The sequence below is a fragment of the Ammodytes marinus genome (genome assembly GCF_949987685.1).
Source record: "Ammodytes marinus genome assembly, chromosome: 13".
Taxonomy (NCBI): domain Eukaryota; kingdom Metazoa; phylum Chordata; class Actinopteri; order Uranoscopiformes; family Ammodytidae; genus Ammodytes; species Ammodytes marinus.
This window is the reverse complement of record NC_137217.1, coordinates 9,682,050-9,707,594: the sequence shown is the minus strand read 5'-3', so window position 1 is coordinate 9,707,594 and position 25,545 is coordinate 9,682,050. Positions and strand designations below refer to the sequence as shown.

General features: G+C 42.9%; 1 protein-coding gene across 4 annotated transcripts; it reads right to left on the bottom strand.

The window, feature by feature from the left end:
• Positions 1–554: 554 nt before the first annotated feature.
• fbxl4 (F-box and leucine-rich repeat protein 4) lies at positions 555–16,057 on the bottom strand. 4 transcript variants are annotated; one of them, XM_080038792.1, is made up of 9 exons: positions 15,962–16,057; positions 13,875–14,518; positions 12,368–12,695; positions 10,430–10,674; positions 9,474–9,687; positions 7,545–7,616; positions 6,363–6,487; positions 5,187–5,374; positions 555–3,939 (listed from the first exon to the last, which is right to left on the bottom strand). In XM_080038792.1, the coding sequence occupies exons 2-9, from the start codon at positions 14,369–14,371 to the stop codon at positions 3,776–3,778; spliced, it is 1,833 nt and encodes a 610-aa protein (XP_079894918.1). In that variant the 5' UTR covers positions 14,372–14,518; positions 15,962–16,057; the 3' UTR covers positions 555–3,775. The 4 variants fall into 4 exon arrangements, with proteins under 4 accessions (XP_079894918.1, XP_079894919.1, XP_079894921.1 ...); XM_080038793.1 differs by having other exon boundaries at positions 15,903–16,037; XM_080038795.1 differs by having other exon boundaries at positions 13,875–14,318; positions 15,962–16,009.
• Between the last annotated feature and the right edge of the window lie 9,488 nt (positions 16,058–25,545).

Below are 25,545 nucleotides of genomic sequence, written 5' to 3'. Positions count from 1 at the left end.
TTAAACCAGGCATAAACAATTCATTAAAAGGCCGTTAAGAAGACAAGCTAAAGTCACGTCTCTCTGTCGTATTAATAGACTGTAAAATGGCAGAGGGGTTAAGGCAAAAAAAAAAAAGGATCATTCCACCACTGCTTTCCAGTCAGTCATCCTGACAAATGGTTTGGCTAGTTGTTGTGGATTCAGTAGATTACCATATAGTCTTCTCCCAATCACACTTAACACGCCTCTACTTATGAAGCCTCAGCGTGATACAGTTACACCATTTTCTATTGGTTCTGTCAGTGTTGGTGTGACGTTCACTGAGGAGTAATGGAAATGTATTAAGTTAATTCTGGCACTTTGTTGCACTGTCCCTATCCTCATAATATCCACACACCCTGATAGCATCAGAGGGCTGTGTTGGAATGAAAGGAGCCACACAGACACACAGCCCTCTGTATCAGCCTTCAGTTTATTTCAAAATCTGGTGAAGGTGAAGCACTCAGTTTGATCATGACAGAGGCACAGTCTTATCACACAACAGTGGTTTTCACAGTGCAGCACAGGGGGAGCATCACTGCATGTCCTACCAATGGCACAGAGGTTGGGGGTGGGGGATGGGGGGTGGGGGGTGCATATGCATTACAGAGAAGCAGGGCCAAACCCAGTCACTCAAAGGTAGGGAGCTAAAACAGCATTAGAAGGTGTCGAACTGAGCTGGCATAAAACAGTGAGCATCCGAAGAAAGGTGTAATTTTTAAATAGTCTGCCTTGACGTATATACTAGTCGTTGGCCTTGACAAATAAATGCTGTTACTGATAGTTGCTGTACAAACAATACATTGTCAGTGTCATGGTAGAAGTAATTATCTCAAAATATGCTTGAAACGACTGCCCGGATTTGTGGGGGCAAATGTGACGTGTGCACTTGTTAGCTACAAGTGTCTTCAGCTTTAACTATCTGACTAATTCACCTATCTGAATGGGATGACTAAGGTCTTATACGGTTACCACACCCATTAGGTTTAATACACAGCTCAGACTGAAAATATATCAATTTCAACATGAATGCATGAAATTCAGGGGCATCCATTTTAATAAATGATCTGGTGCGTGTTTAGCCTACCTAAGCACAAACACGTAAAGCGGGGGAAGGTGCTACCATCAAGGCTGTAGCCAAGATTTAGGAAAAACCAAGGTTCATGAGTTGACATTTCAGCCAAAGCCCTGATCCAGTCTAATTTAAATTGTCAGCTAGGCTCTAGATGGGCTTTTCCTCTTGGTGCTATTACGTGACATGAATTTAATTGCACTCCTCTCATCTTTAACTCTGGGTAGAACAAATAAGAAAAAACAGTCTTGCACAACATGTGTATTACAGTTTATGTATACACAGATAAGGAGTTGAAACGACATGTTTTATCACACAGGGAAATAGAAATAAATATTATTTTGCATATTAATTACCATGGCTGTTATACAGTATATGGCATAACAAACTGGTCAAACATAGTTGTTGGATTAAAGACCAGGTTTCTGCATATTACTTTGGTTGAAGGGTGCAACAGCAAAACACTTCACTACAATCTACTGTATATCACATGGACATCACACACCACATTCAAACAGGAGTATAAGGCACAAATATTGACTAGTAGCGTGTGCTTGAAATAAAAGTTCAAGTCTTTGAAAAAAAGAAAAAAAAATAGAGGAGCTTTTTCAAGCACTTCTGCCACATACTGCAACCGTGGCATCACATATTACAAAAATGAAATCATCGGGAAGAGCAATATAGTTTTCACAATCGTACAATTACTGAAACATTCAACAGCCAATAAGCTGTCATTTTCTGTTACATCAGTGCTGACTGATCATTTGTGTCATACGTGTTCGTTGTTTAAGATGGCACCTCTAATCTCTAAGCTGACTCAGTCCGGTGTTTCTGTCTGTAAAGATGTCTGCTGGGCTGGTTTCAGGAGCAAAATATATTAAATAAGAACAATTATGTCAATTAAAATCAGATGAAATGTTAAAAAAAAACCCTGAGTTACAGGACAAATACTGAGGTCACATAAGAGTATTTACACTACTGTGTCATTCGAACATACCACCTTAAACTTAATCCACAGCGCTCCTTCCCATTGGTGGAACATACAGTAACAGACAGCTCAGTGTGAATGACAACAGGAAAATGCATGCGGCACCATGAGAGCATTGTAGAACCGGTCACTCATTATTCCCTTAAAATCACACAGCCAAAACAATTCAACTGAAATAATGACCTGAATGACCGAAGCATACACAATGATCAATTAACCCGTTTAACGAATAGCATTGGCCTTTGCCTTACCATTAACATTGGCCTAGCTGACATTTTGCCTAATACAGGCTGAATACGTTTCAAAACCAAAAAGGTGACCACAAAAGGAAATTGACCTGGATCAGACACGTTACATCTGGAATTCTCCTCTACAGATCTAATCCAAAGAAAGTCTCAAACTCAGTATAACGTAGGTCTTGTATCATCGATTGAGAAGGCACCTACCATGCCACAGCTCTTTTCAAATTCATATATCATTGTCATAGCCATCTGTATGGTGAATGTTTTGAATGTAAACAGGGGCACAGTTACCGGTGTTGGATCATTTTTCTCTGTGATCTGATATCAAAAACCATTTGAATCATGAACAAAATGAATGGCAAACTTTGAATAGTTTACATATTGTTTTAAGAACAGTCACACAACAGTCAGATTTCATCTTACTGAATGTGAATTTGCTGCTTTTCTCTGCTTTGAATCATTGTTAATCTTTGTGTTTTGAACCACATTACTACTTTACAAAAAAGTCAGTCCGTCTGTTGCTGATCCGATACCTTGTTTTTCTCTACATTAACAGTGCATCTAGGTGTTTTTCACATGTTCTCACATTTGATTTTTGATGATAGCATGTTGTCAATGGATCTCAGGTGCGAGGACAGTGGATAGCATTTCTCTTTCATCATGAAATCCTGGCATATAGTACTGTCATTTTGCAAATAGGTTTGTGATACTGACACTGTCCACAGTGAACTGTACAACCTTAGTTTGTTTCCACCTTTAAAGCTCCCATTACCTGCCAAAACAACAGCATTAAGTATGATGTCTCATAATTAAATCAAACTGGCTTTGAAGTTGACAGACGCCTTCAGAATGACCCTTGCGCATTAAAATAGTCCATAATTACTGCGCATTCTGGAAAGGCACCGACCAAGGCCCTGATCTGTAACAACATTACCAGCTGACGTGAGGATGTGACTACCAAATCTTCATTCGTCATTTTTCATCCCTGTTTTCCATCGAGGGTATGTTCCACACTTATTTTGTCCCTTCTCATTGTCATAACAGGATGTTCACAAATGTGGCTCTCTTCTCTTGTGTTTTGCATCCAGTACTAGGGCATATCTCCTTGCCTGCTGTTGCTTGGTTATACATTAGTGGTGATAGGAAGATGTAGCAGCTTGACTGCAGCGACCCTGATTTGGAGTAAAAAAAAAAAAAAAGTGTCACGTTTCATAATCCTGTGAGTAGGAGTCTGTAGTTGTTTGTGTTGGGCCAGTTAATCTGTAGAAACTCCTCACCCTGTACATCTGCTTTATTTACTGACGGCTAAAATAAGATCTCGTCAGTGACACAGACACAATCTCCTACGGCATCTGACCTGCCTCTCCTTCACTTTGAGGCAGTGTCTGCTGGCAAAGCACTTCCATCCTCTTCACTTCCACTGTACTGTGGAAATTGGCTGGACCCATGGGGTCACTGAGTGAAGCTCTTCTTGATGGCTAGATTAGGGAAGAGTCCAGAGAACTCCTGGACAACCCGCATGTCTATCTGTGAGCAGAAGGAGACGTCCAGCAGGAGAAGTTTGGGACAAGCCTGGAGGAGTTTCTTCAGTGATGCAGCACTCACCAAACGAGTTCCTGTTAATGACACGAGCCACAACAGGGGTGAGAAGACAATATACAAGATGTGCTCTGAAAACACAATGTGAGGGCAGAATTATTTGTAGTAATGTATTTCTACAATTACTCTATTGTAATCTTGCTCTAGTCTTTATGTGTTAAGAAGTCAAGAGATTCTGGGGCGCCCATAGCTCAGTTGGTAGGGCGTCCCCCCCCCCCACGGGCCTCGGCCAGCAGCGGTCCCGGGTTCGATTCCAGCCCGCGGTCGTTCTCTGCATGTCACTCCCCTCTCTGCCCCATTTCAACTCTGTCTCTACACTATCAATAAAGCATAAAAATGCCAAAAAAAAAAAAAAAAGTCAAGAGATTCTTAGATAACTGTAGGGTATGCGGAATGTTTATCGGGGGCAATATAACTGGGGTTCCTGTCCTTTGAAGACATCTAGTGAGTGACTACAATGAGACTACCTGTTTATTGTGTTATCCTGTAACCCAGAGGCCAGTGTTTGTACACCCCCCCTCCCCTGTAGAGGCATAAAGGGTCTCTGAAAATACTGTTCAGGAGGCAGTCCCTCCTGGACTGTCTCCCTGCAGGTTCTGAATCATTTACTCTGTGACTCTGTTGTTTAGTCTTATTGTATAATGTAATTAAATTCTTAAATTCTCTGTGAGTTTAGTCTTCTATTACAGATATGTCGGAAATATGGAATTTCCCCGACACATAACATGAGCTGAAAAATACAGGACAAATGTTCTGTTTAAATTGAACATTTGATTATGACCATATGCATTTATTATAGAAATATGCACAACTTTTTAGCTGAAAGTGGGCAAAGCATCACATGCAACTGTATAGGTAAAACATAACTTTCATAATGAAAAAATTTAATATTACTGTCTATTTTCCAGGACCATGAATAAAAAGCAGTCGTGAGCATGCGCTAAATATTTCCTTGCTTCTTTGACGCAGTCCCTGATTCATTGATATGATGTTGGAACAAGTGAAAGGCCAACCTTTACATTAAACATTATGTATATTTTTGTACGTGTGTGTCTGTGGCTCTGACTCTGTCCTCAGAGGCAAGCTGCTCTGGGTCTGTTGCGGTTTGCAATCTCATCCCACCATATACTTATATTACCATACCATGTGACCACCATATCAACAGCTACAGGTAAATAAATAGCTCAGCATCAATAACAAATGATTGATCAGTGAGATAGTTGTGAAGGCGTATTCACACATGTGTTGAGTTGAGAGGGTTTACCCAGTATATCGAGGTGCTGCAGTGATGGACAGCTAGCAGCCAGCTCCTCTATGTCTGAGTCACAGATGGTTCGGTTGGCGGTGAGGAAGAGTTTGCGTAGGCGTGGCAGACTGCGGGCCAGACGCTGGAAACACCCGGTGCTGCTCTGCAGGGTGGGACACCAGCCCAGGTCCAACTCCTCCAGGCTCCTGAGAGAGAGCACACACACACACACACCATGCAGGACGACCACGGTGACTCACAGTGCATTCATTCACACAGTCACTTGAAAAGTAATATGTCTGCAGCTACAAGACTGAGCTGTCAATGTAATGTCCTGATTATTTTATATTATAATAATTGGGGCTTAATGATTATTTGCGTTGCTGTTTAGAAACCATTAATAACTAATGTGGTAGTGCCTTAAAGGTAATCACAGAGAATATTAGAAGCCTTTACTTTGGTAAATCTGGTTTCCTCTGAGCAGGCACAGTTTGGTTTGCCACAGTACGATTTGGAAAGAAACTGGTAACCCTAGATCTGGCTTGTGTTTCCACTGCTGACAATACTCTTACTCAGAAGGCGGGGTATATGTCAGATGGCCATAGCCGTGGTCCAAGTACATAGTCTCTTATAAACAGTCTATGCTCTGGCCGCAGCAGTTAGGTTAATATAACGCAACATCATAGCAGTTAGACCATAGATAGTATATAAAAGTGAGTCAGACACAGTGTAGAAAGCTGATACATTCAATGAAGAGGAAAAACGCCACACAATAATCAAAGCTGCACGCCGAAATGTTTCTCTATACACAAGACTCTTCACTCTTGCCGAGGTGACTATCGACAGCGGTTCATCTCTAGCACAGAAATGAGGATTCTGTCGACCAGTCAACGGACTGCAGAGTGTTGCTCTGCCCTTTTTGGACTGTTTGGAACTGTTTGGTATCCCAACGAAAAGGTGACAAAAATAGGTTGCGGCACAGTTTGGTACCATTCCTAACTTTTCTTTGCGTGGAAACCAAATAAATACTTGCAGTGTCTGTCATCCTGAACTGGGCAGCTCAGTGGAAACAAAGCTGTTGTGTAGGGAGACATCTCTGCTTTACAGCTATAATGGAGGAGGATCAGTCCCAGCACAGACAAAACAGAAAAGTCAGATCTAGTTTAATCCTGTTTATTCTATGTATTATCTTACCTGCAGCCAGAGACCAGCTCGGCCAGACCCCGATCAGTCAGATTCCGGCAGCGCCACAGGTCCACAGAGCGGAGGGAGTGACAGCGAGCAGCCAACATACTGGCCACTACGTCATAGTCCTCAATCTGTATGGGGAGACAGACAAGGCAGCAGTCAGGATTATGGACCTTTTAGCATGTGCAGTGTTTGCAGGGAAACATGTATTCATAGAGGGCCTTTGGAGGGTCCACGTCAGCTGTGAAATGGACCTGCAGTATAATATGCAACAGCAGCAGCCTCCTCGAATGTTGCAGTTAAAGGATATATTTGTAAATGGTTGTGACTATCAAAATAAACAACATTATCAAGAAAGCAAAGATTTGGGGATATTGGCTTCAGCTTTCTTCAAATGGCATAAAATGCTCTTCCATTGTGGTATGTAATGCAGTCCGAGAGTTCAATCAGTTTTCCTTTAGGGTGCCATACAGGAGAGGACTGAAAAAATGATGCCAGGAGAAGGACTGTAAGTAATGAGCGAGTTGGTAGCCATTTGCCTCTAATTGTCTTGTGTATTTTGAGCAAACCTTTGAAATGTAGGCATGATAAAAAAGCTGTACAGGCTGTTTCCAGAGACATACACAAACAAGAGAACACCTTCGCCTGAAAAAAATAAATGGAATCATCTTTCAAGAAGTGATTTGTGTTTGCGAAGCTGTTATTGTTCTTTAGTGTCAGGTAATGTTGGCCATATTTCATCCTATCATGCAAAGATGAAAGCAAAGAAATGCAATTTACCCGCCGCCACACAGCCAGTGCAGGCACCTCACCCATAAGAATGACAGCAAGCAGAACGCTGCTGTGAGCACGCAGTGGACGGATTATATTAAAACTTTTGGCTCTAAGAGATGCTGTCAATATAGTATTCCCATTGCCAAGTGTTGCATAGCTTCATTACCAGTGATAATACACGTGCCTTTAAAGAGATCGTTTACTACCAACCAGTTTATTGTAAGTGGCAGAATTATTGCTACAACATCGCTGAAATATTGCTACAACTCCATCTTTCGATCAAGATGCTCTTCTGTGCAGACTGTGTGTGTGTGTGTGTGTGTGTGTGTGTGTGTGTGTGTGTGTGTGTGTGTGTGTGTGTGTGTGTGTGTGTGGGTGTGCGTGTATGTGTGTGTGTGTGTGTGTTCTTCTCACCCTCACACAGCTGCCCAGGTTGAGGTGTCTCAGCTCTATGCAGAAAGTCAGGATGTTCAGAATAGCAGTTTGCTGCAGAGAAAACAATAAGAAAGACAAAGAAGATTCTCACACATATTTGACCAACTTTCTATCCATTCCAGTTTTGTACACTGGCATATATATATAGGAACATACAGCCCGTAAGCATGGCATAAACAGGAAACAATGGGGGGGGGGACACAGAAAACTTCCCTTAAATAACTGCTGTTTTGAGGCTCGTGTTCAACAACAAACTGAACCCCAGACATTGTATCAGAGCGTAGATCTAAAAAGTGGCATGTTAAAATACCAATAGGTTTTAATGACAGCAACATGCGCAGTCATGTCACCCAAAGTTCCTCCTAAGTGATTTTTACCGTCTGCTGCCTGCCGCACTCGGGTAACACTTCTCATATCTAAGGTAATTTAATATGGCAAAACAGATGAGTTTGAACCTCATAAAGCACAGAGGAGAGACACTTCTCCAGTGGCACTGCAGCCTCGGATAGAGAGATAAGGGAATTCAACACTGAAACTGCCAACACGTGAAGCTCGGTGGCAGGAGAAAGTGTGATACATGAAAGTGAAAGGGTTTTTGTGTGTGTGTGTGTGTGTGTGTGTGTGTGTGTGTGTGTGTGTGTGTGTGTGTGTGTGTGTGTGTGTGTGTGTGTGTGTGTGTGTGTGTGTGTGTGTGTGTGTGTGTGTGTGTGTGTGTGTGTGTGTGTGTGTGTGTGTGTGTGTGTGTGTGTGTGTGTGTGTGTGTGTGTGTGTGTGTGTGTGTGTGTGTGTGTGTGTGTGCTAGAGTCTGTCCCTGGCATCTTTATAAACGCCTCTCTCCAGCGAGCTAGCCATTTAATTAGAGCAGTGACAGGGTAATGACAGCTGAGATGTCGGGGGGCCTCAAACAGACACACAGCTCCCTCTCTCTCTCTCTCTCTCTCTGTGTGTCTGCCCGGGTGTAAACAACCTGCCGCGTGCTGCCCGGCTCCACCACAGAAACTCTACCCAGCCTCCTGCCCACACAACCACGCTCTGAAAACATGACAAACGCTGAGGAGCCACACACACCAAATAACACAAAGATACTGGTTTTTACACGTCAGACAGGCCTCAACCTGAAGTCATGCACTCATATGTGTTTTTAAGCCCCTCCCCCTCCCCCAGGGCTAAGAGTTGACTCAGTTCAACATCATCTAATGATCAACGTCCAACACAGAAAAACATGAACCTTCTGATATAAGCAGCTTGTGGGAATCATTAGTCCTACAGTACATGATGGCGGTGATTCTGAGAGTTTTATTAAATTGAAGTTTAACCTTTAGTATTCATTTATTTGATAACTTATGAAGCTATCTGGCATGTACAAAACAAACTGTAGTCTGTGGCTAAAGCTATTATTCCCAATCTTGGGGTTTGGACCACCCACGGTCTCTGAAAAACCATCTGAAAGGTCTTGAGATGAATCCCGATAGGAAAGAAGAAAAACATTGTTGGGCAAGCATGTTGTTGTCTTTGTAGTTCTTGTGAAATGCTGGAGAGTTTTCAGGACTCTTTTTTTTTGTTGCATTTTTGCTTTATTTGACAGATTTGGAGAGACAGAGTTGAAATGGGGCAACGAGGGGGAGTCATGCAGAGAACTGACCTGGACAGGATTCGAACCCGGGTCTGCTACCGTGACTTTCCTTTTACCCTACACTTCTTGAGATTCCATTTTATTCAATTTAATGACTGATAATGATGAGGGAGATACGCAAATGACTGAATAACAGAACCTTTATATTCCAAATTTACAAACAGGCAACCCAACCATTCAGGATACTAACAAAACATTAACTAAGCAACAATGTATTTCTGTCTATCTGAGTGAGATTTTCCCATACACACACACCATTGACCGTTGTGGCCTACCTCTATCTTGGTGCGGTAGAGCACCAGTCTGCGGAGGCGTGTGAGCTTGGAGATGTGTGTGAAGGCCTGGGGGTGCAGGCGGTCACAGGAGGACAGGTTGAGCTCCTGCAGCCCGGGGCAGGTCTGAGAGATGACCTCCAGACACGCCTCGTTCAAGAAGTGACAGCACGACAGGTTCAGACACACCAGGCTGAGACCACAGGCCTTCATGAAGCTAGAGGAGAGAGACACATGCAGAGGGAAAGACATGAGTAAATGTAGGGTATATCAATTAGTCAAAAGGCATTCTACAACTCTAGCTATCCCAATTTGAGACAATATGGTATCATGCATCCTTGCGCATGATCTGTTATTATGCCTATGCGCCGGTCGGAGGCGTTGTGTTGTTTTTTGGGATGTTCATGAGTCCGTCTGTCATTCTTGTGAACGCAATATCTCATGAGAACTTTGAGGGATATTTTTCAAACTGTGCACAAAATGTCCACTCTGACTTAAAGATAAACTGATTCAATTTTGAAATGTCAAGGTCACTGTGGCCTCATGAACGCTTTGAGGAATTTTCATGAAATTTGGCACAAACTCACACTTTGCCTCAAGTATGAACTGATAGGATTTTGGAAGTCAATGTTCAAAGGTTAATGCTACTTTACATAGTGTGAGGTTGCAGTGACCTTGTACCATACTGAAACTTCTTAGGAGCTTCACCTTCTTTAAAGCGTTGCCTACCACCACTGTACTTTCACTGTTCCGCAATTGTACACCTCACGGAGGCATATAACCACCATGCAGTAGTTTTCCTAGTGGCATAAGTTCATAAAAAGTTTCAATCTATTTCCTTTGTCTCAGCATGTCTCTCCCTCTCTCCTCTAAACCAATACTTGTAGCTAGAGTGAATGTACAGTATGCCAGTTCTTCCCCAAGGTGACTTTGTGTGGTGCTGACACACTGGGTCTGACCTGCTGAAGCCGGTGAGGGTGAGCGCTCCACGGTTGCCGGTCCAGGACAGGTTGAGCCTCTGGAGGAGGGTGCAGCGGCCCTGCAGGTGTCCCAGGGAGGCGTCACTCACCCGGGCCCAGTACGGCTGCAGGCTCAGCTGGGTGTACTGCAGCGGGTCACAGCAGTGCTGGTGCAGCAGCTTACAGCTCTGGGCCAGACGGCACAGGTCGGGCAGGGTCAGGTGGCTCACAATCAGCTGGATGAGCTACGGACAGGGGAGAGGAGGGAGAGGGGGGTTAGGAGAGGAGACAGAACATAAGGCTGTGAAACAAAACACAACAGAGCATTGAAGAGCAGTAGGCAGAGAATAACAGAGTCGAGTGGAGAATGTTAATTGCGTCCCCTTCTGTCAGGCAGATCTAAATAGTGGTTATCTGGGAACACAAAGCACTGATAGCAGGATCAGTGGCGAGGTGAGCCGCCTTGGTTTTTTTTTTCTTAGCGTGCCTCTCAGAGAGAAAAGAATGACTGTGCGAGCGTAAGTGTGCGGTGCGGTGAATTAACAATAACGCCGTGTTGAAGCGGGTATCAGCTGACAGATAATAGCTATATTGTGTTGCTGAAACAAACACAGGCACGGCGGTTGTGGAGACTGCCGTTAATGGCAGCGGTTTGGAGAGGAGATAAGAGAGCGAATATCAAGAGCGCTGCCGGTGTTTTGAAGCTCGCCCCAAACAACACGATACGTCTGTATGGAATGAAAATGATTCTGTTGTCCGTGAGTGCGTGTGTACGGGCTCAAGTGTCAGAATGGGCCCAAGCCACAATGTTGTTCATGTGTTTGTGTGTGTGATACTGGTAACTACAGCATACATACACCCTGAGGGGCATTGCTAATGATTTAAGGACTAGCTGCTGCTATTTAACCTATAGTGTATTGTAATTGTATTGAAATTGTAGTCAATTTATACAAATGACTATGAGCATCTGGATAGTAACAGAAGAAAAATTAAATGTAAATGTGCAAGAGAAAGAAATAAGTGACAGAAATGTTTACAATCAATACATCATCCTCCCTAAATATGAGGATTTGCTTTGATTTTTCCACTAAGACAAACAAGGATATTTAAAAGCCATAATTCACTACTTGATGACATCTTTAAATGTGTAATGTTCCTAAAATATCAATATGAATTATATTCTTTTCATGCTTAAACAAAGAATGCATGCACCCACCAGCTTAAAGATTTACTGTCACTGGTTTTAAGGTATCCTGTGGAGTTTTTGACCTCCATGGAGCAGTGTTTTCATGAGTGCCCTTTTTGGTTGTCTGGCGCACTTGCAGGTGATGTGATACCTGATACAATAGTCTACCAATGGTTACACATTGTTGTAGTGGTCAACAGGTGGCGGTGATACGCAAAGGAATGCAGCAATGCACCCACAAAGATAATGAAGAAAAGAACCGCAAGCTTGTAAACATGGATGTAAGAATGCGGGATTTAAGACAACAAAGCAGCTTTGCAAATGACTTATGAGGAAGGAAAAGCATTTAACATACACAGTGTTTTGGTGAGTAACACCGTATGTTAACTTAATAAAGATTCCGCAGGGCACCTTTAATTGCATCCACTTATCCACTAGTGCTAATGTGGGTGCCAGTAAGATGGTGGGAACTTGTCAAGTAAACAGCAAAATGATCACTGGAGACACCTTAACCAAAAACAACACAGCCCCACTTATGCTAGTTTGCTGCTCTATTAGTGGGCAAAAACTCAAAGGGGAATTATTTCATCGAAAATCTGCATTTGTAAACATTCCTATCCCCTCCTTAATCCCTGCCAGGAGTTAGAAAGTCCCTAGTTCTGAGTGAAGAACAAACATTGAACTATGTTGTCCTGGTGCATGTGTACTCGATCACCCAGGGCCTGAGTGACTGGTTATAGGTCTGTAATCACCTCATAGGGCAGTTTGTCAAAGTAGCCATTGCCTGTCCTCTGGTGCTTGCCGTCCCCTCCCGGTCTGAAGGGCCCCTCCAGCTCCTCGTCACTGTCACTCAGGTCACTGATGTCAATGAGAGGCATCTTATAGAGGGACAGCATGGGCCTCTCCTTCACCCCGCGCAGGATGACCGCGTCCAGCTCCGTGTAGTAGTCCAGCAGGGAGCTGTTGACCTCCAGACGCAGCAGGTTGGTGGGGAAGTTGATGTGTTTGATGCTGGGGGAGAACTGTCGGGCCTGGGGCGTCAGCACCTTGGTGGGCTCCCCCGACCACAGCACCTCCCACCTGGACAGAAGGTGGAAAGAAATGTGGTCATTATTTCATTCAAGAAATAGGCCCTAAACACTGTTGATTCAAACCTTCACAAAAGATTGGCCCATGAGCAACAATGGTGAAAGGTGTCAAATTGTGGGCACTGATTGTAGATGCCTACTGTTGTCCACAATGCTAAAATACAGTGGATATGAGTACATATGATTATATCAGAATTTTAATAGAGTACGTTTACATCGCGACTGGTAAAAGTCGCAGTATGTTTATTTTTTTCAGAGTGATGACATTGGCCCTGTTTACTTCTGAACATCAGAAGTAAGCAAGTAGATCGCAATTAATATTTATTTAATGAGGTTGGTTCCTCATTGTACACTTTCCCAATACCTTACCAGAAGCCAAATTCATATCAGTCCATTCATTGATCAAATAGCCCTTTCATCTTGTACAGAATGATGTTCACCTTCCTGGGACTACAAGCTGTCCATCTGCAGCAGCTTTCCCATGTTTCAATGAAAAGAATTAAAACTTTTAACCTGCTCAAGTGAATCAGTGAAGCCATCATGCATCAGTAGATAATGTGATGGTAACAAAACAGCACTTTTTCCACTTATACCTAAACGATGATGGCCACCTTTAATTTTCTATTAAACAGGACTGTTAACTCCCAAAAGCTCTACATAATTGTACTTGCCACGATTACAAAAGGTTTTCCAACACTCAGGGTCCCAGTTGAAGAGTTATTGGCCCATTTGTGGATCAGTAACTCGACAAATAGTACTCTGTTTACAGATTCCAGCTTAGACCATTATCACTATTATCTACAATACTCAAACAGGCTAATGTTTGCACCCTTTGGTATCATTGTGAGAGAGCAGACACCTTAGTGCCACTCAACTAGAACACACTAGGAGTAAACAAAACGTTTTAAAGTATTACCTATTAAGCACTAACAATGTGTCATGCAAGCAAAATAAAATAAAAAACGAAAACCACTTTATTAAAGAATACAAATGCAAGCCACCACTCTATGAGAGAATTATAATACTAAAGTAATAAAGTAGTTATTCTAAAAAAGGAAAAGACTGGCATCTACTATAACATTGTGCATAGTTGCTGCTATTGCATGCTTTTCTTTTTCGCAAGCCAGTGAGAATGACTGATGGTTTCCCAAGACACAATGTTCATCTTTACCTGACATCAGTAGGAGGGTTCTGGGAGAAAGGGTTATAAGAGCAGGCCAGGATCCTGACGATAGCTCCGGGGTAGTACGTCTCCAGCACGTCTACTGCTGTGGGGTAGACCTGCTCCTCAAAGCCCAGCTCAATGTAATCCTGACTGTGGAAGTCTTTGGGGGTGCGGCGGAATGGTGGTGGGGCGCTGGCACACTGTTCCCACCACGTCCCGTAGGCCCTGAACACAGCGGTCTGGGTGAAATCCCCCGAGCTGGGGTAGACGTTGGGCACCCCGGCCAGATTCCACATAGTGTACGACATACTGTTCTCGCTGCCATAGTGCGAGCTGAAGTCCATAACCTCCTTGGCATACTGCTGCACCTCCACACTCACCGGCAGCACAGCCCTCTGGCCGGACTCCACGGCCCGCCGGCTGGTCAGCGCCTCGCCTCGAGTCCCGCTCCTGGCGCGCCGCCGCAGACAGATATAGTAAAACATGCTCAAGAGGGTTAACATAGGTGAACTGTGGGGCTGACGGGGCAGTGAAGGAGAGAAACCGAGGCTTAGATGGAGGAAGAGCCTCCACCTACTGGCAGCAGCACGCTGGCCCTCGGGGGCCGGGGGAGGACAAAGAGCAGGTTAGGGCCCGGCCGCATGCATGACCTGTAGATTAGGCAGAGACAAGACACAACATGAGTTAGAACAGCAACTGGAGCACCACAGAGTACAACTCTCAAGCTTGGATATAAACAAGAACACTCAGAAAAGCTTACGTCTATATCGGCAGTGCAGGGGGGTGTCAACTAGGATTTTAGATTGATGATAATTAAAGTTTTCCAAAATATTGAAATACATCTACATCTAAACCGAATGTAAATCAGCAGATCCTTGCCTACTTTAAGCGCAGGAAACAGGAAAACTAAGAAAGGATGAGAGCTAATGGCCAGTGCACTTAAGTGATGGGAGGTGTAGTTCTTAAAGTTTCCTGACAGGAACATGACGTCTAGCCATGGATGGACTAATACAACTAGTATGAATATGACGCATGGTGACACTGCCCACCTACAGTTGCCACAGCTACCCAATCAAAGTGCCTGCAGCATGATGGAAATCAGACAAATTCTGTTAACGAACCAGTCCCTATGAAAACAACAAGCAGGCAGTGAGTTATGCTTCCCAGAGCATGAGAGCATTTTTATCAGGTCAAACTGTAAGAATCAAACACACGTTAACACACCAAACAAAGCTTCAAAAAGGGACTTTGTTTAGTAATGTGCAGGTTTTGTTTATCAGGACAGTCAGGTCTGACAGACCTACAATAGGTATTCAGAATCACCTCATTTAAATGTTGGTAAAGTTATTCCCACTGTAGGATGTACAGGCTGCAGTAGGCAATGCACATCGGCAAGAGGCAACCCTTGAAGCAAATGTAAACAAAGCAACAATCCCATCAGCAATGTGCAAAAACAGGACTGGAGCCAATGTCTTTAAAACACAAAGTTAATTCTAGAGGGCAGTTACATCAAAGTTGTTGCAGTTATAACATGCTGGCAAAGCTTTAGCACGAATAATTCTATGAGCAATTATATAAAAGACAAGTTGGAGAAAAACAGCAGATAGCAATTTAGTCTATCCAGTGATAAGTGTTGTTTATCAATGCTACTTAGAAACGGCTGTGCTGTTTAGCACGACGTATTTTTTAAAACGGGAAATATCCTCTCTGTCTCGTCTTTTTCCGTGTGCCAAAAACACGCCTCTGTATAAATGTAGCTAAACTGTTCTAAAGCTTTGTCTAACTTTAAAGACGTAAACATGAATACAGCTAACGTTAGGCTAGCTACTGCGAATAAACTGTTGCTTTCTGAAGACTTTCGCTCAGTATAAACACTGGAATGACTCTTGGTGAAGCAGCTAGCATTAGCCCGAGAGGTGAGCTGCCTCTCCAGGCTTATGTTGTTGTTGTCAATGTTAGCAGCTGTCAGTTAGCATCTTTTAGCTAGCTAGCCTACAGACAAGCTGAGCTGTCACAACATGACTGTTAGCTTACGTGGCTAGCGTTGGGAAATCGAAACCGCAAAACAGGATGGAAGGACAAATTGAATTTACGGTAAACGTAGATCGTTATATCCATTCATGAGAAGCAATCCTCTTCTTCCCTTCAGGATATTTCAACCACCAAACAACATTCCTGCCTTTTACCTGCGGTGCCTTCAGGAACCGTCGGAAAATGCAGTAGACTGCCAATTGAGACCGACCATATTATCTGTAAAATAGTGCACGGGAATCCCGTAGTTTTGTGTGCTATCGTATATTTTAGACGTTGTGTTTGGAAAACAAAATCTATTTATATAGTCCATGAGCCAGGGGGGTTGATCGGTATCATTTTGGGGACAATTGCTATCATGGTTTTTTGACAAGGTATAAACCCCTAGTACTAGAAAAATCACGATAGCAGTGACGGGTTGGTAGCGAAATCACTTTTTTCAGCTCATGAAGTTACTAACCCCCTAAGATAAATTGCGTTTTTTGGATCCGGTGTATATCTGGTTTAGGCTCATGGTAGGGATATTGTACATATTCTGTAATATGATGCTTGGTATCACTGGAAAGGGGACCTTTGAGGCTTTCATTTAAGCCCAATACTGAATCTGTCTGACAAACACAGAGGTCACAAGACCTCTTTAAACCAGAAATATAACACATTTTCTCACAAGTTCCGCCGAAACAGTATGCTTTCTTTCATTCCTGTTGAATGAAACAACACCAGGGACACAAAACTCAACAACTTCAGTACTCAAGGCACTCTGATGATTCAGAAAATGTATAATATACCCATACTATTTATTTGTGAGAGGTGATTATAAGCCTTAAATTAGACTTGTGCAACCAGTACAAGTCTTCAAAATAGAATGGAGTGGATAGAATGGACAAATAGGGAGCCCTATTAGTCCAGCAGATATCTGAATGCATTTAGCTTTTTTTGATACAAACATGAGCTCTGGCACACTGTTAGAGCATGCCCTAAGGAAGATTTTTGGCTATAGGGCCATCGCCAATCTATCCTATGGTTGCTATGGCAATTATTTTTAAAAAATGGCCGCCATTTGCTGTTACAGTATCAGTAGCTTGGGTTGTAGAGCACCTAGGATCTTGATTATGGTGTCTAATCCTACATTTTCAAGGATGAAAAAGGCAGTGGTGCTATTTCAAACATGCTAGAAAGTGCCCAACTTCATATATCTGGTATTCAGGGAACAAAATTATGGTAAAACCTTCAAATAGTAGCGGAGTTATGCATATTTTCATGAAATACAGAATCAGTTCATGAGTTGTGTGCTGACCTTACAGCTCTGGAAAAAATTGAGAGACCACTCCAAAAGTTCAGTGTCTCTTGTTTTACTCTTTAAAGGCATATGTTTGAGTAAAGTGAACATTTTGATTTTATAATATAAACTAATGACAACATTTCTACCAAATTCAAAATAAAAATATTGTCATTTAGAGCATTTACAATGAGTGAAAAATCCAGACTGGTCTCTTAATTTTTTCCACGACTGTATATACTTACAAGTAAATATATATTTCAAAGCCTGACCAATACATCGGTTTAGCCTGTTTGAGAGGTGTAATTGCTATTTTATCCATGTAACCTACTCTGAGTAATTCAACATTGCTCTAGGTTCCGAAGGAGAAAAAAATTAATTAATTAATAAAAAATTACCACAATGAAAGTACCAGGCAAGGTAAGTTGCAAGCAGTAACTTTTACTTATAAAGTTGTAGGTAACACCCAAAACACATATGCATATTCATCATTTGAACATACAAAATTGGCCTAATTCTACTTGTACAAGAATGAGGAATGCTAAACTACATACAAACATATCTGGCATTCACGGAATTAAATCACAATAAAACCATCATCACATTTAATTGTTTCTGAAAACACAGTCCACCAGAGTGGCAAAGGGAACTATACTGAAGTGCTGCCTTGACACATTAGCAATGTCCACTGCACCACTTTTTACATCCACAGCAGAGGAGTTCGCGACAGGCCTGGGTCCCTTCTGGAAGTGTTGTCCAACCATCATCTGTCCCTAACAGTGACAAGCTTGATAGGCAGCTGTCTTGTGTACTGAATCAGTGCTGCTAGTGTTGGGGGGAGTCCCTCAATTGATGTTCCTTTCTGGGTGAAGAGCTGCTTCATGCCTGATTGACAGATCCCTAGCTGCTGGTGCGGTCATATAGCAATACAACAAATCGCTCCAGAGGCTCCATCCAGTTGTCTATGGAGTCAGGTGTGGCAGCAAAGGCACAGAAAGTTATAGTGACATCTTCAAAGCTCCTCCATGTATATGCAGTTTTCTTACCCCTGCCACCAAAAGATGACTCTGTGTCACATCCAGTAAAGGCATGGAACCCCGGCAAGGCGATACATCGTTCTGGACCTAGTGCCCTTGCCATCTTGTGAGCTGCTAAATGCCAAAACTCTTTCCAGCTCCAAAGGCAACCCACAGCTCATTGATGTTGAGAGAGTGGGCTGCAGTTCCTGCCAGCACTAACACATCTTTGTCAACTGTGCGTATTGATACACTGTTATACCCTTCCTTCACAGCATCTCCAAGGTGCAGTAGGATGCGGGTATCAGCCTTCTCATGTGTGAATGGTGCAAGACCTTCTACATCTCGAGGCTGAGTGCAGAGGACTTCAGCATGTTCAGTGTTGAGGGATTTCAGGGTAGCAAGGAAGGAGAACAGTTCAGCCTTGTTGTCATCAATGCGAAAAAACTCTGGCCAGTTTCCAGGAATGGCACTCGACGGCTCAACTCTTCTACAAACTCCCCTTCCTCTCTTGCTGCGTGTTTTAGGCCTGTAGACTGTCAGGGAACTATTGATCCCACACAACATCCACTCTGTTGACATGCTCCAGCTTAGACAGGATGTATGGTGAGAACACCTTCTGTGCATATTCAGAAAAGGTCTCAGCAGCACCAGGTCGTAGCATGTTCACGAGAGCAGCCCCATCAAGTATGTTGACCTGTACTATGGAGTTGGATTTGTTCTGTTGTGATGGAATCAGGTTCTCCAAACAGCCCACCAAGTCTTGGTTCCAGTTCTTAGCTTGCCCATTTGTTACGATGCCGGCGGACACGCCTGGTTTTCTTGCAAAACAAACTCAACCAGACTTCCATCACACATCTGGGATACAATATAAAGCTGAGAGAACTGGGAGCAGTCACTCTTCAGGGATGAGAGCTGTTGGGACCTGGACTTCTCTCGGACTGGAGGCCGGCTGAATAAAGGGAGGCTGTTCCTTTTGATGGGATCTTTGACTGCTAAAGTAAATAACCAAGGCACGATCTTGGTCAGGGCATCTATATAGAGCTGGAAGTTGGCCTCTCTTATTGATCAAACATATATATCATTAACTCTATTTCCAGCTGCAGGACAATGGACCAGAAGTGGAATGGGGACAAAGCTCTTTCACTGCACCAATCTTCCAATGACATAGGATTATTTCCCTCCTCCTGGTCATTTATGTAATCAGTGCAAGCCCTCTGCAGGAGAAGATATAGGCTGCTGGCTGTGACCTGATGAGCAAGGCGGGTGGGTATCACGTGACAGGCTTTCAGAAAGGAATCGGCTGTCCCTGTTGTAGCAACTCCAGCTTGCAGAAGTGCTCTTGTCCACCCGCTACCCTCCAAGATGTGTCATCTTTATGTGGAACCCACCAAACATCAAAATAAAGTTATCTTCACCATGAGCTGCTGGTCAAGTCCACTGGATTTGTTTTGCCACTGCGTACAGAGGTTGATCCAGAGTGTTGATTGTTACCTGACCAGGACTAAGAATCTCCACTGCCTTCTTCACCACATTCAAAAATGGCGAATCATGGCGACAAGATTTGGCTTGGTCATAGAAAAGGGGAAGTAGAGAAGTGAATGTGACACTGCTCTTTGGTATTGCATTTGGTAGTTGAAGGCATGCGTGGTATGCAGCCCATGAGATGGGTTCATCCCCTTGGAGGGTGTCAGTGGCCAGCACAGTTTTCATCTGCTCGAGCCACTTGTGAAATAAACAAGTGCAGTGGGTGATGCTGTATTTATTCATTAGGGCTGAAGTAGTTTCATTAGTGTGATAGTAGTCCTTGTGTTTAACGGGCACAAGCATACTAGTAAAATGTAACATACCTGTATTCTTTCTGCATGGCTTGAGGCATCAGCTGACAGTCTACTTTGTTGGGACCCTCAACCTTTGGTATAGGAGGATCCTTTCTGAGCAGAGCAACAGGGGGCACATTGGTGTAAGTGTCTGGCAGTTGAGATGCCTTTCTCTTGGGACCTCTCTGAGTGTTGTCTGGATTGGCAGCAATATTCCGCTGAATACCAGTGAAAGTGTTGCTTGGATGTTGGAAGAGGGAAATCCCAGTTCCATGGAGCTAGTCGTGTGCACTATAAGAACTGCGATTGTGGTCAATATTGTCCACAGCAGCAGTTGTAAACAAGCCACCCTTAAGTTGAGGACGACAGACAACTTTTTCCACCTCATAATGATTACAGATCATGTTTCCAAGTTATGTGGAGATGTCAACATGGTTGTTGTGCTTTAGTATGATTGTTGTATAACATAGACATACCATGTAGATCACCATTTTAAACCCCTGTTTGCAAAACCATTCAGCTAATATAGACAGTGTGAGATCAACTGTGAAGATCCCTCTCCAATGATGGCGAGCGTCCCAGTGTGATCCTTCCAGGACGAGGAACCGACCCATGAAATACTCCACATGTGGTAGGGCCGTACCAGTCGCCAGGATACACACATCCATTTGACTACTTCACACATCCTTTCCAATAACTGTCACAGGACCAGTTACAGACATTTTAACGGAGAACCACTGACAGTGGATTGATTAACCGGAAGTGATCACAAAACAGACCGACTAAAAGGACTATTGACAACACTCATTTATTTTGAATTGCCCATATTTTTATGTTCAAATGATGAATATATGTGTTTTGGGTGTTACCTACAACTTTATGAGTAAAAGTTGCTGCTTGCAACTTACCTTGCCTGGTACTTTCATTGTGGTAATTGTTTATATCACTTAGCTCCTTCGGAACCTAGAGTAATGTTGACTTACTCAGAGTGGGTTACACGGATAAAATAGCAATTACACCTATCAAACAGGCTAAACCGATGTATTGGTCAGGCTTTGAAATAGATATTTACTTGTAAGCATATAAGGTCAGCACACAACTCATGAACTGATTCTGTATTTCATGAAAATACGCATAACTCCGCTACTATTTGAAGGTTTTACCATAATTTTGTTCCCTGAATGCCAGATATATGAAGTTGGGCACTTTCTAGCATGTTTGAAATAGCACCACTGCCTTTTTCATCCTTGAAAATGTAGGATTAGACACCATAATCAAGATCCTAGGTGCTCTACAACCCAAGCTACTGATACTATAACAGCAAATGGCGGCCATTTTTTAAAATTATTGCCATAGCAACCATAGGATAAATTGGCGATGGCCCTATAGCCAAAAATCTTCCTTAGGGCATGCTCTAACAGTGTGCCAGAGCTCATGTTTGTATCAAAAAAAGCTAAATGCATTCAGATATCTGCTGGACTAATAGGGCTCCCTATTTGTCCATTCTATCCACTCCATTCTATTTTGAAGACTTGTGCTGGTTGCACAAGTCTAATTTAAGGCTTATAATCACCTCTCACAAATAAATAGTATGGGTATATTATACATTTTCTGAATCATCAGAGTGCCTTGAGTACTGATGTTGTTGAGTTTTGTGTCCCTGGTGTTGTTTCATTCAACAGGAATGAAAGAAAGCATACTGTTTCGGCGGAACTTGTGAGAAAATGTGTTATATTTCTGGTTTAAAGAAGTCATGTGACCACTGTGTTTGTCAGACAGACCCAGTACTGGGCTTAAATGAAAGCCTTAAAGGTCCCCTTTCCAGTGATACCAAGCATCATATTATGAAATATCAACAATATCCCTACCATGAGACTAAACCAGATATACACTGGATTCCAAAAACGCAATTTATCTTAGGGGGTTAGTAACTTCATACGCTGAAAAAAGTGATTTCGCTACCAACCCGTTACTGCTATCGTGATTTTTCTAGTACTAGGGGTTTATACCTTGACAAAAATCAGTATGAGCCTTTGTCCCCAAAATGATACCGATGGCCCAAATTTGGGGCCCTGGCTCATGGACTAATATGACGATAAAGTTGATGATAAAAGCCCCACATTCCATACATCCACTCACATTCCATATACTGCACCGCTGCCATATTAAAACAGCTCACTGTCACATAATAAATAATCACATAATATCATTTATCCATTGTGACAATAAAAGTGAGTAATTGAGTACCCACATTTTTGGGATGTCTGCATTTTGAAGTAGCTACGTAGGAAACTTAAAAGCCACATCAGTTCCGGACAACATATATCAACATCCGGTCAGCATTGTTCATGCAAAGCATTCTGGCGACAGTAGCCTACATGTTAGCTCTTAAGCCAAATACATAAGTGCATTATCAGTCTACTGTCTATGTTGCATATACAAAATAGCAAATGCAGTAGACTAAGAATGATGTACACAGTTTACAATTTCACAGTTTAAGCATTGAGTGTTCTGGTGTATCCTATTAGATTATTTCTGAAATTCTGAACTCATAAAAGCTTCCTGATGGTCAGTTTTTACATCAGATAAATGAATGGATAAATCAGACGTGTTGGACTAATTGTTTTATCCTCGCCAAAACTAACAATTTACATCAATGTGGTTGTGGTACTATTTGACATTTAGGCCTACTAGATACTAGCCTACTAGATATTTGTGTCTGTTCCAGTCTTGATTCACTTCCTTTTTTTCAGTTGACAGCCCTTGGTGCAAATGTACAAAATCAAGTGTATGCTGTGCAGTATAACAACAACATAACAAGTACCATAGTATGCACCACTGAAATCCTATATTATGTTTAAATCTTAAAACTGTTTTATTAATTCACATCAAATGCAACTGGCAGTTACAAAAAAAATGCTAAATTTAAAATATTTTTACAGAGGGAACTTTATTCCGCCTCTATGTTGCCTTCTGGCAGGAAGCAGCAGCAGATGTTTTCTTGCAGCCAGCTGATGTAGCAGCTGAATCCACTCATCTCTGTCTTTGTGAGTTCTGAAATGCAAAGGAGGACATACAGTGCCTGTGCCTGAACTCATCGTAGCAGAAGTATCTACCTGTTGTGGTGTGGAAGGGTTTGTCTACCTTGACTGACTGCCGCATGATGGGGTGCCAGTGGTAGTGTGCTGACCATAGTGGAATATGGTTCTGGACTAGATTTTGGCTGCTTCTCATCCAAGCTTGTATTCATCCCAACATGGATGGAAACATTGGGAGAAGGTTCACCACTTGGTGTCATGTCATTCTGCACTACAGTGAAGATGTTCAACAGGAAACATGTGAAGAGCTGGATAAGCTGGTGAAACAGCAGAGTGTGATTTGTGCTTGGTGTTGGCTGTCCCTTTGTTTCTGTCAGACTGAGGTCCAAGTCAGCCGGGCATCATTACTGTTCATAGGAGCTGGTGGAGAAGTTATGACGTCATGTTCTCTGATTGGTCCATTGTCCTCCTCCAGACCAGGGTCCAGCACGTCTGCTGGCTGGATGCAGTCCTTCTCAGTGTTCATGTTTATGTAACTGGCTTTCACTTTAGCATGTGTCTGAAACAGCAAACAGATCTCTGCCGCTGCAATGTCACTGATGGTGTTCAGAACCTCTGCAGCAAAGCACTGGAGCATCTTCACCAGCACACCTTGAGTGTGACCCTGTCTGACCTTTTCCTGGATAGACAACACCATGTGCTCTCTGATTGGACGGGAGAAGGTCACCTGACGCAGCATGGTGGACAGAGCAGTGGAGAGCTTTTGTGACTCCAACAGCCATTCTACTGAGCTGTTTGGAGGGCATGCTGAAGGTGGTGTTTAGAGGAGGGAACCAGAAGCCCTGCAGCACTCTGAGAACCACCTCCAGCAGCACCGCTCTTGGGCCCAGCAGTTTGGAGCTGAGGGCCTCCTGATGCTGCTCGCTAAGGCTCCTGGCATATCTCTGAGCCCGGACCATGATCCTTGGATGTCACAGATACAGTCATATAGAGTTAGTTTAAAACAAACAAAAATTCAGCATCACAACCACTGTACTTGAATATGTGTCTAATATGACTCACTGAAACTGAGGTGTACCACCTGTTTCCTCTGGGGAGCTGAGCAGCCTTCTGGCTTCAAACTCAACGTCCCTCATCTTCATGCTGGTGTTCACCGCCCACGCCTGAAACAAGAAGGGGGCAGATTTGCCATGTTTACTGAATACAACTAGTGTCATGTAACATCTGATTCCAGGATCAGGACATCTTTCCAGGATTTTGTTCTCACCAGCTTGAGGAGAGGTCTGTCTTCAGCCTCATCAGAGGTTCTTCAGTTCAAACCTCCAGAGCCTTCAAGCTGAAAGAAAACACAAGATGTGTTGGTGTGACATGAGCGGACATCAGGTCACAGGTGTGGTTCTGAACTGTGTGTGTGTGTGTGTGTGTGTGTGTGTGTGTGTGTGTGTGTGTGTGTGTGTGTGTGTGTGTGTGTGTGTGTCTCGCTCTCTTTCAGTGTGAATTTGCTCTGCTCCACCAGCAGCTCCGTCATGTCTTCAACAGTCACCTCCGATGGGAGCTGCTTTCTCTGCTGAAGCCTCAGAAGTTCAGTCAATAGCACAATCTCAACAAACAACATACAGGAGATCACGTGTGTTTATTTATTTTGCATGTCAAAGTACAAGACACATGATGGGAGCTTCACTTGTATTTGATATGTGTGTGGATATGAAAGCTATGGTGGGTCTGACCTGAGACGTATAAGATCCCATGTGCCAGCAGGTCTGCAGAGCCCCCCATATACAGGTGTTGTCAAACAACACCGGTGAAGGACAGAAGTTAATAATGTTGCTCATGAATTTGTCATTCAGAGGTTCAGCTCCACCTGAAAATCTTTTACAGTCAAAAACTCTCTCAAACACCCTGATGGGTCTATAGATGCCTCTGCTTCCCTAAATAAACTCCATGGATATGTTGTTGCTTTTTATCAATAATGGTCAAAGCGAGAACAAAACTTTCACAATGGTTGTAAGTTCAATGATAGACTTAAGAGACAAACACAGTTGAACAGAAACAAGCGAACAGAGTGTGTTCAGGTTAAAGAAGGTGTAAAGTCTGCATAGAGAGATTGTTCTTGTTGTGAAGTCTTTTTTTTTGTTGCATAAGCTTCAGCATCAGTGCCAGCTCTTACACAAGCCTTTTCATTGCTGTGTGCTTTGCAAAATTCAGACTTTTCAAAAAAGTTTGTTGATTTTGAGCATCTCAGTTCAGTAGTTTCAGGGAGTGAGAATTGAGATGGTCTAAAAAAGAAATAACAGCTTTCATCACCGTCCATTACAATTTATCATCCTCGACAAAGTCATACACAGTCAGCGTATTCCAACATTATTCAATATCAATAGTAATGTTCCTTTATGGACAGAAGTTCATACACAGAACAGACATTTTCTGTTTCAGCCACTCCTTTTTAACAGCATCTGTGGTAACACTTTATAATAACTATCCGTTGTAACTCGT